General features: G+C 42.5%; 1 protein-coding gene across 1 annotated transcript; it reads right to left on the bottom strand.

Annotated features, from left to right (window-relative positions):
• Nucleotides 1–9,734: 9,734 nt before the first annotated feature.
• Nucleotides 9,735–11,338, bottom strand: LOC117086376 (succinate--hydroxymethylglutarate CoA-transferase-like). Its single transcript, XM_033215993.1, is given in 3 exon segments — nucleotides 9,735–10,064; nucleotides 10,067–10,456; nucleotides 10,459–11,338. Coding segments are annotated over 3 exon segments (1,311 nt in total). The 5' UTR covers nucleotides 11,330–11,338; the 3' UTR covers nucleotides 9,735–10,014.
• Nucleotides 11,339–11,600: the final 262 nt, after the last annotated feature.

Genomic DNA, 11,600 nt, shown 5'->3' with positions numbered 1-11,600 from the left:
AGTCCACATTTCCAAAAATATAACCCTGCTGTTATTCAAGTAAGTGAAGTATTTCTTTCTTACAAAACTAATACTACACTAATGAACTTTTGCAAATAAAATCCACCAAGTTGCTCATTACCTCCTATTAAGTAAAGTCTCATTATATCTAATACTCTCTTTTTTATTAAGGAACTAAAACCTTGTTAACCATATTTAGTCTGTTTTGGATGAAGAAAGTCCAAAATTTTCAAACAAGAAGCAATTATTTTAAAGAAAATAAGTTGACAATAAAAAAATCTCTATCAGGTTCCAGCCCCAGCTGAGGCCCAGAAGGACTGGGTGGATGGGCAGAAAGAACACTTGGGCAAGTGAATATGGTTTCGTTCAGCAGCAGCTCTCATCAATAGCTTTCTTACATTGGCTCCCTCACACTGTCTGCCCTGTCTCCGCTGCTTGAGGCGGCAGCTCTGACACACAGCTGCATGGTGGCTCTTCCCTGCCATCAGGGTCAGTAGCTTAACTCTTTTTCTCTCTGGGCATGAGCACAAGCCATGCCATGCCATGCCATGCTAAGCCATGCTATGGCTCCCCTCTGTCCATTGGCAAGATGCACAGTTTTGGCTCTCTCTCTTTTTCTGGGCACCAGAGCCTGCAGAAGAGCCACGTTGAATCAAGTCAAGCCCTGTGCAGTGTCAGCAGGGCAATTATACCTTTTACAGACAATAGTGGCTCAGAGCCAAGTCTGAACTTACACAGTTTATATAACAAGTGGAGGTATGTGCCTGCAAGTCAAACTTACTGAGCCACGCTGGCCTGCATATCTGCCTCGGCCTATTCCTTGACCAAAGTACATCCATGTGCCTTACAATCTCAGTAACGTGAAAAACACTCATTGTCACTGTATTTTCTAGAACACACACTAAACTTGAGCACTGGAGAACAAAATACCCTGGGAAGATTTCCCTGAAAGTTTTAACAAGAGTACATACACATGAAGAGGTCCATTTATGTTTAGATTTACTACTTCTTTTTCATTATTATAATTGTTAGGTTCACAATTACACCAAATGTCCCTCTTGGGGACAGATTCCAGCCCATGCTGAGGTCTGAGGGGAGTGGGTGGATTAATGGCAGATAGCTGAAAGAACCCTCGGGGGGCTGTAGGTGGGTAAAATGTAGTTTTATTCAGCTGCTCTCCCATCAGCAGCTTACTCACATTAGCTCTCTCACTGTCCACCTTTATCTCTCCTGTTTGCTCCAGCTCTGCAGCTGGCTCCCAGGCACAGCTGCACAGCCAGTCTGCAAGGTAAGCTCTCCCTTACAGTTCTAGCAGCTCAACTCTTTCCCCCTGGGCACAAGCTGATCCCTGACTTCCCCCTGCCCTACTTCAAGGTGACCAGCTCTTCCTTACAGTAGCCAGTAGTACTACTCTCTCTCTGGGGACCGGAGCGCGTGCCATGTTGAGCCAGGCCATACCCTGGCTCTCCTTGGTCCATCTGCAAGATGAACAGCTCTGGTTCTCTCTCTCTTTCTCTGGGCTCCAGCAGCTCCTGTACAGCATTAGCAGGGCAGTTGTACCTTCTACAGACAATAGTGGCTCAGAGCCAAGCATGAACTTACACAAACAGGTTACATAACAAGTGGAGCATGCACCAGTGCACCAATCCCGCCAACTTATGCATGCCTGGATGTCTGCCTCAGCCTAATTCTCCCCCAAAGCATACCCATGTACCTTATAATAATAATAATGGAGCTTTATCAATAAATACAGAACAAATTAAACATTGAATATTATATAAATATATAAATGTTCTGTAAACAATATATTATTAGAATCTCATTTGTTTAGAACTTGTCTTAGCTACAGTTTTAGTTTATTTAAGTCACTTTCTATATATATAAATATTGCTGTCGTGTCTTCTTTCTACAATCACCATGGAATGATTTGAACTGGGAAATGTCCAGTGAACTCTATATTACACTCGTATTTAGAATATGCAAAATCTGGGTTAATCTGTACATTCAGTTAGGACTCCCTGAGCGGTTGACTCTGAGCCAGGGACTAGCCTACAACAAGTTTGCTGGGAAGTGCTGTAGGTATTATCAGCTGGAGGAAGAGACAAGGAAGCAGGATTGAGCCGAGGGTGAGGTTGTGATGCAGTACATTCTCAACAAAGTCCTCAGTTGAAACCGTGAGAGCACTGCGACTAGGATGGCTTTTCAGAGTTGTGCCCAGCTGGGGAGAGGAAGAGAAGGCTTTGCACCCACCTTAAGCACCAGACACTGAGTATGAATTGCTCCTGGGAAGGGGACATAATTTGCACAAGGCAGTTTTCTTCAGCTGAGGACTATTTCCAGCTGTGATCTAGCAGGCAGCAGTACTCCCGGCAGCTGGAGGAAAAGCCCTTCAGTTCTAAAGGAGGGGCAGTGGGCAGCACATGGTCCACTACAAGAGTAAAGATCATCTTAGCTCCATTGTAAAATTGAGAAAAAAAAAAGATAGTTTTAAGGGTTGCCTTTGAAAATGCAGAATCAAATCAGTCCTTCCTACAGGTGCAGTATGTTTTGTGGGAACAGGAGTAAGTAAAGGATTTTTTGTTGTTGTTGTTTTGCTCTGAGTATGTGTTGATGTGTTGACCTCATAGAGTCCAGAGAAGTCCTGACCAGCAGCTCAGAGCTCAAAACTCTAATATGCACAAGATTCCCTATAATCACAAGAGGACTTGGATGGAACGTGACAAGTGCCACCTTTATCTTTGAGGAAAGGCATTTATAGGTCAGTGCAGGAGATTAACTGCAGATTAGAGGACAACTAGTAAACAGTCAGTAATTTGGTGGTCTCCACTCCCTCAGGGACACAGGATATTGAGAATTATCAACATAGCTATCCTCCGTTGAAAATCTAGAGAATGTTACCCGAATAGTAGTAGTGATTATGTCAGTAGTAATAACATTAGTTTTAGTAATAATAGTAGTAGAGGTAGTAAAGCCAGTTATTAAGTAATGGATATTTTCTATAAACCAGACATTGTATTAAGGACCATAATTGAATTACAAAAAGTAAAATAATTTCCAAGGCTACCTGCTGACGACAAGCAGAACTAAAATTTGGCTATCTGTCTATATTACTACAGAATATTATTTTTACTACATAAATGATGGTCTAGAAAGAAGGTCTTAAACACAAATTCTTTCAAAAGTTACACAAATAAAAATGGGTGAAGTAGGCTGCTGTGATGGTTAATATTGAGTGTCCGCTTGATTGGATGCAAAGCATTGTTTCTGGGTGTGTCTGTGAGGGTGTTGCCAAAGATTAACATTTGAGTCAGTGGACTGAGAAAGGCAGATTCCACGATCTGGGTGGGCACAATCTAATCAGCTGCCATCATAGCCAGAATAAAAGCAGGCAGAAGAACATGGAAAGACTAGACTAGTTTAGTCTTCTGGCCTCCATCTTTCTCTGGTGCTGGATGCTTCTCGCCCTCAAACATCAGACTCCAAGTTCTTCAGCTTTGAGACTTGGACTGGTTTCCTTGCTTCTCAGCTTGCAGAGGCCTATAGTGGGACTTCACCTTGTGATCGTGTGAATCAGTACTCCTCAATAAACTCCCTTTTAATATACATCTATCCTATTAGTTATATCCCTCTAGAGAACACTGACTAATACACTGCAAATAACTTGGATTGCACATATTATGTGAGTAACGGAAACTCAGATAAGTTGGAGAAAGGAAATAAGTAATACTCAACTCCCATCAAGTGTTACTGAGAGGTGACAATGTGCTAGCAGCCCTTACTCTCAGCACTTCCTCAGCCTCCGCGCCCACTCTGGCGGTGCTTGAGGAGCCCTTCAGCCCGCCACGGCACTGTGGGAGCCCCTCTCTGGGCTGGCTGAGGTCGGGCTGCCTCCCTCTGCTTGCCAGGAGGTGTGGAGGGAGAGGCTTGGGTGGGAACCGGGGCTGCCAGCAGCGCTCGCGGGCCAGTGCGAGTTCCGGCTAGCGGGGCGTGGCGTGCCGGGAGCAGGGAGCCGGGAGCCGGGAGCCGGGAGCCCGGCGCGGGACGCGAGGCGCCACAGGCCCCAAGCACAGAGCGGCCGGCTGGCGCCACCGGCCCAGGGCTGTGAGGGGCTTAGCACCCTGGCCAGCAGCTGCTGAGGTCGCGCCAGGTCCCCCAGCAATGCTGGCCTGCCAGCGCTGCACTCAAATTCTCATGGGGTCTTAGCTGCCTTCCTGCAGAACAGGGTTTGGGACCTCCAGCCCACCATGTCTGAGCTCCCCTTCTGTGGTAGGCTCCAGGGCCGGAGCCTCCCCAACGGGAGCTGCCCCCTGCTCCGTGGCTCCTGGTACCATAGACAGCCCAAGGACTGAGGAGTGCAGGCGCTTCTGCGGACTGGCATGCAGCTCCGCCTGCAGCCCTGGTGCAGGATCCACTAGGTGAAACCACCTGGGCTCCTGAGCCGGATGGGGACTTGGAGAACTTTTATATCTAGCCAGAGGATTGTTTGTGCACCAATCAGCACTCTGTATCTAGCTAATCTGGTGGTGACTTGGAGAACTTTTATGTCTAGCTAGAGAATCGTAAATACACCAATCAGCACTCTGTGTCTAGCTCAAGGTTTGCAAATACACCAATCAGTACTCTGTGTCTAGCTCAAGGTTTGTAAATACAGCAATTGGTACTCTGTATCTAGCTAACTCTGTGTCTCCCTAACCTAGTGGGGACTTTAGGAGAACTTTTTCATCTAGCACTCTGTGTCTAGCTCAAGGATTGTAAATGCACCAATCAGCACTTTGTCAAAACAGACCAATCAGCTCTCTGTAAAAGAGACCGATCAGCTCTCTGTAAAATGGACCGATCAGCAGGATGTGGGTGTTGTCAGATAAGGGAATAAAAGCAGGCTGCCCTAGTCTGCCAGCAGCAACCCACTCTGGTCCCCTTCCACAATGTGGAAGCTTTGTCCTTTCACTCTTTGCGTCCACGCTGCCTTTATGAGCTGTAACACTCACCACGAAGGTCTGCAGCTTCACTACTGACAGCGAGACCACGAACCCACCAGAAGGAAGAAGCTTCAGACACATCTGAACCCTTTGAAGGAATAAACTCCAGACACATCATCTTTAAGAACTGTAATACCACGAGAGTCGGCGGCTTCATTCTTGAAGTCAGTGAGACCAAGAACCCATCAATTCTGGACACATTACCATTTGGAAATGTGGGCCCCATCTGACCAAATATACCAACTTTTCAAGAAAAGCAAAACATATGCAGTGTAATGTAAATTCACCCCTTTACTATTGACTTAATTTGAAAAAAAAAAAATGTTAAACAAAACATGTCTGGAACAAGATTCAACTACTTCTGAATTAGAAAGAGTTTGCTATTCTAGATACCAATCTGTTCTTGACTGGATTGGTTGAATTATAACCATAAAGCAAGAACTCAAAGAAAAAGAGGATAGAAGGGGAGCTTCAGTGGTAAACCTGGAATTAAAGCAAAACCATGGAAGAGATCTCAGCAGGTGGCCAACCTTACTAGTCAAGCAGCAACAACATAGATGAACTTGGCTAAGAGTGGTCTATATCAGTTCGACAGCAGTGGATCGAAGCATGAACACTAGAGGCAGCAATTTGTGGAGATGGAAGACTTTTTGTCTCTATCATCAAAGGATATTGCCCAAAAGAAGGAAAAAAGCTTCAAGAGTAGCTCATTAGGCCACATGAGGATTTGGCAGCTCTGAATATGGCCCTAGAAATTGGTAGGAGACATTGACAGCTGGGTTGTTGCCTTTGAGTTAAAACAATCAGGCTGAGAAGATCCTGGAGCAGCTGCCACTTGGAAACTTCATTGAGCAACCTGAAATAGGAGGAAAGCCTGGGCTTTGAACTCAGATGAATCTCAGCTGGTCAGAGCTGACTTGCAGGATAGTGAAAGAGTTAGAAACAAATGTGTGTATAGGTACTTGAACAGAGTTTGAATTTAGGCTAACTTTGGACAGAATTCAGTGAGTAGTATGAGAAGGGGCTTATGCAGGGCAAAAAGGAAATCATCCTAACCAGGAGAAGAGGGATAAAAATATTTCCACTGACTCAAACCTGAAGACATGAAATGATCAAGTCCGAATTATAACATCAAAAAAGTCTGAGCATTATTATGGAGGACAGCAACAAATTAGCTGATTTACATATTAGCCAAAATTAATACAAATTAACTGCTAACCTCCCTCTACCGCAAACTGTTAGGCACTCCCAGAAAGAATGAAATGAGAGCTAGATACATTTTGAGTGAGCAAGATGATTAAGAGGTAAGATTTTTGCCCTAGGAGTATCAGGCCCTAACCATTTTCATTATGTCTGAGGACATCAGAAGTTTGGGTTTGGTGAGAGGATAGAAGGTTAAAAAAATGTGAAAGAAGGGAGAATACCAACAGCCAACTTTGCACATTGACAATATTGCCCAGACCTAGTCAATATCAAATAATTCCTTTCAATGGCCGTGCCCAGTGATTCTAAGAGTAAACGAATCACCCAGAAACGTTTAATCATTTTTAAGAATCTCTACCTCTAAAAGAGATACTGAAATATTATGGAGATAGCCTGAGGCTGAATATGACAATACCTGGATTCTGGTCCTAGTGACCACTTAGCAGTCATATGACCTTGAACAAGTAGCTTAACCTCCTGATCGTCAGTATCTTTTTCTGCAAAGTGGAGATAATTAGACCTGCTTGTCTTTCTCATTGTTTTCAATGCAGCTTTAGTTGAATAATAAATGTCTCAGAAAACTATAAAATCCTGTGTCGGTATGTCATTCTAATAATTTTGTTCCTATACAATAAACCCCCTTAAAACTTTACTTCCTTACTGTCACTCACACTCCATACATTTGAGGATGATTCATTGTCTAGAGAAAAATAAGTATCATGAAAGCATTCATAATTTTGACTTCAACTATTCACTTCTGAATTCTCCATACTAACAAACAAATTTTGTACTATTATGGCCTGGTGCTTTTACTCAATCTATTAAATTGACTCCAGAAAAAAAAATCCTTCAAGACTCAATTCAGTTTGCCTGCCTTTTCAGATGAATCCAGCCCATAATGATCTCCTTTCTATGTGAATGCCAAAAACCTTTACTATTGATGCTGTTAATTTAGTAATTCGTAGATGTCTAGGTTTTTTAACCAGTTTTCTAATGCTTTTGTGCTCTTTTATGTCATACATTGTTAAAATCTCCCTCTGATTATGTCTTATTTTCCCAACTATACTATATGTAAATTAAAGATAGCAGGGACTATCCCCTCAACATAGTTCTGTTTCTCCCATCAGTTAGTGGTATTAATGTAATAGAAGGCTCCTTCTAAACAGCTGAATCTATTTCACTGCTGCCACTGCAATCACTGAACTGTAAATCTGCCCTGCATTGCAAAGACCCCTGGCTTCACAGCCACAACACACTGCAACTGAGCTTGGCCACTCAAGTGCAAAATCTCAGTCACAATATCATTCTGACTTGGGTTTATTTCAGAACTCACTTTACTGATCCTAGCTCTGTCTGTGATGTGGCCCAGGACACATATTTAGATTGTAAGGCTGCATACCATCATCAGAAACTGTCAGGACAAAGTCTTGCCCTATGCAGTAAGTATTGCCATAAAATTCAACTTTTCTTGCCATCTCTTCCAATGTTTGTTATCCCAAATGATTATCAAGAATCAGTCACTTGCTGATCTGTCTTCTCTGCCCCTTGACTAAAAAATGGTAGAAGCCGGGTGCAGTGGCTAACGCCTGTAATCCCAGCACTTTGGGAGGTGGAGGCGGGCGGATCATGAGGTCAGGAGATCGGAGATCGAGACTATCCTGGCTAACACAGTGAAACCCCATCTCCACCAAAATTACAAAAAATTAGCCGGGTGTGGTGGCAGGCGCCTGTAGTCCCAGCTAAACTAGGGAGGCGAAGGCAGGAGAACGCCGTGAACCAGGGAAGCGGAGCTTCCAGTGAGCAGAGATTGCGCCACTGCACTCCAGCCTGGGAGATACAGTGAGACTCCGTCTCAAAAAAAAAAAAAAAAAATAGTAGAGCAGAGACAAGTGGGCAGCCAAAGTCTATAAGCCCCGGACATTTACTTCCTCATGTCCCATCTTTCTAGCCTGGTGATGCCCAATACCATACCTCCTAGCCACATGTGACAATAAGCACATGAAATATGGCTAGTGCAACTAAGAAATGGAAATTTTAATTTCATTTTATTTAAATTTATAAACTGAGGTAGAATGAAATGGTTTTTTGTTAAACACAGCTTCATAATATGGCCAAGATTACTTTTCGTTTATCCATTGAAAATTTAGCATTCAAAGTAAGGGGTGCTGTAAGTATAAAACACATACTGGAGTTTCCAGATTTGGTATGCAAAAATATATAAAATTGCTTTAATAATTTCTATGTGATGACTAGTTGAAATGATATTTGGACACAGCAGACTACATAAAAACATATTATGAAATTGACTTCATGGCTTCTTTTTTTACTTTTTTAATGTGGCCACCAGAAAATGTACTATTAGATACATAGCATGTATTATTTTCCTATTGGATGGTGGTGCTCTAGCTCATCACCTGGTACATGGAAAGTGTGAATAACTAAGAATATTACATACGTTATCCCACTTCATGAATTCTGTTTTATAGATGAGAAAACTGAGGTTTAGGAAGATGAAATTACATCACTATTACATAGTTGGTAAGTGATGGAGCTAAGATTCATACTTAGATTTGTTTCTCACTAAAGCTCATAATGAACAATTGATTGATTGGGATGTTTACCTCCTTACATTACAAAACTATTGTTCTAATATGATCAGAAATTTATTTTTTTTAAATACAGCCGAAATTGCCTAAGCAGTTACAAACAATGAAAAAATTCAGGCAAAAGTTGGACAAAAACCCAATCTGAATTGTTTCCAAAACAGAATCCAAATTGTGCCAGTCAAGAATATGATAATGGAAAAACAAGGAGGAAACAACTGACAGGAACACAGAACAACCAAAACTCAAAGGAGGCATTGGTTTAAATATTCCCCAAAGCACTGTCGCAAACATGTACCAAAACAATAACAATATTATTTATTTCTCACAGTTTTCTCATTTCATTCCTGAAGAAAGTTTTCCAAGCAATTCAAAGTCTTGGCCAACTGGCCTTCATCAGAATAATGAGTAGAGTATTGGTATATTTTTGGAATCTGAAGAATTGCTCCACAGGAGGCTAATTATTTGCAACTTGAATTTATACCCACTTCACATTAATTTCTGTTTCTTGTCAGGCTTTCAAACTGCCTTTAGAAAGTAGCAGTGACAGCGACATCCGACCAGATTCCTGATGCCGCTTCAGAGACACGTTCTCATGTAGAAATGGAGTATGATCCTGTCATCCATTTTGGAAATCTGAATTTTTTTCTACAACTATAGAATGATATGAGTATGGCTGATAAGTGAGACTGGCTTAACAGTTTATCGTGTCTTTGGAGGTGTTGATTCTTCAAGTATATTTCCTGAGCAAATAATCTAACAGTGCTGAAACTCTATATCTGAGCTCTATAAATTATTGACCAGCACTATTAAGCTCAAATAAATCCCTTTGAACATTTTTCCCAACTACAAATTCTCTCTCATACACACACACATACACACACACACACACACACACACACACACACACTTGCAAGTATATCTTTGCACCAATATGTATCTCTTTTTTTTTCCAGGAAAAAATTTAAATCTTTATTTTTAAAAATCCCACAAATCCATAATTAAATCATCATCTGAAAAAAAATGGTAGGGAACAAAACGTAGGGTACATTTAAAAGGCACTAGATTCATTAATACCAGAGCCATTCTGGAGACGCCATGCAGGAAATCTGGAGTTTCTTTAAATCTTCTTTTTAGTGGTATCAGAACTGGGGAGAAGGGTCCAAGCAAAGTGTTGCCTTTGCCAGGGTATTCGGATTGAGGTTACGAGGAAGAACCCTTTTCCTTTGTCAGTGGGTTTCATGTTGGGCCACCACTCCAGCGCTGAGCAGCTCCCCATGGCCCTGTCATCGTATGTCAGGACCTCCTTCAGGATGTGCATCGCGTGCTGCCCGAGCAGGGGAGGCAGCCTGGCCTCTGACATCTTGAACTTACTGTATCTCACAGCTGGGCCTGGGATGGAAATCTTCCCCACAGTCGGATGCTCCATCTCCATAATAAGGCCGTTGTGTAATACCTGAGGTTCTGCAAATACATTCTTCATGTTGTTGATTGGGCCATACGGGACTCCACTGCCTTCAAAAAGATGTAACCACTTGCTGGTCAGTTCTTCTTCAAACCGTTCAGATAATATTTTAATAAGCTCTTTTCTATTCTGTACCCGAAGGTGGTTAGTTTTATACTTGGAGTCATCAATCAACTCAGGCAAATCCAAGATCTTGCACACAGTGCTCCAACTACAATATAGCCATCCTTGGTTTTAAAAGCCTGGTAAGGAACAATACTGCCATGAGCTGTACCCCAACGTTTTGCTTCCTTTTGAACAATAAGATAATTTGCAGCTATGTGGGACAAACACGCCACCTGGGATGACAGTAGGTTACAATCAATGAACAGTCCTTTCCCGGTTTTGTATTTTTGTATCAATCCAGACATAATAGCTCCATATGCATACAGGCCAGTGGCAAGATCAGTCATGGCTACTCCTGGGCGAACTGGATCTCCATCCTCAGGCCCTGTGATGTGCATCAGACCAGAAACAGCTGAGGCAATAGCATCATAACCAGCTCACTGAGAAATTGGACCTGTCTGACCATACCCTGTGAAGGAACAATAGATGATGTGAGGAGCAATCTTGTCTATATCTTCATATCCCAGGCCCATTGCAGACAGTTTGCCAGGGACATAGTTTTCCACAAACACATCACAAACAGCTGCAAGCTCTTTGATGATTTTCACCCCTTTTGGATCCTTGATATTAACAGCAATACTTTTTTTATTTCGGTTAACACTGAGATAATATGTACTTTCTGTCCCAACAAAAGGTGGCCCCCAAGTCCATGTATCATCTCCAACTCCTGGTCTCTCCACTTTTATAGCTTCTGCTCCAAGATCTCCTAAATTCATAGTAGCAAAAGGTCCCGCCAGGATTCTTGTTAGATCCAGAATTTTTACCCCTTCCAATGACTTCATATTGTTCATATCTGACTGCAGGCGGCCAGTCCACAGCCCCCTCCCTCCGCCCCGGCCAGAGAAGAGGCAAGTTCTGCGCAGAGCTGCCACCCTCGCCAGCGTCGCCAGCATCGCGTGCGTCTCAGATGGCATCGGTCCCGGTCCAAGCAGCCATGTATCTTTACTTATATGGGTTTTGCTTTGCATTAGGACAAAAATACTTCTATGAAATAAATCAAGAGTATTATTTGAAATCAAGTTACATGTCATTTTATGTAGTAATACTAGGTGAACCCAGATTCTCTTTGGCAGTGTTAGCCCTATCCAGAATTGTAAAAATATGCTCCTCTTTTGAGTGGACTAAAATCAGTTTTCTTCCTGAAATCTAGAGTGTACCTACCCAGATGTAAGTCAACATGTGGTT

Source organism: Trachypithecus francoisi, unplaced genomic scaffold, assembly GCF_009764315.1.
Source record: "Trachypithecus francoisi isolate TF-2019V2 unplaced genomic scaffold, Tfra_2.0 Lachesis_group1, whole genome shotgun sequence".
Classification (NCBI taxonomy): Eukaryota; Metazoa; Chordata; class Mammalia; order Primates; family Cercopithecidae; genus Trachypithecus; species Trachypithecus francoisi.
This window is presented reverse-complemented; position numbering and strand designations above follow the sequence as displayed.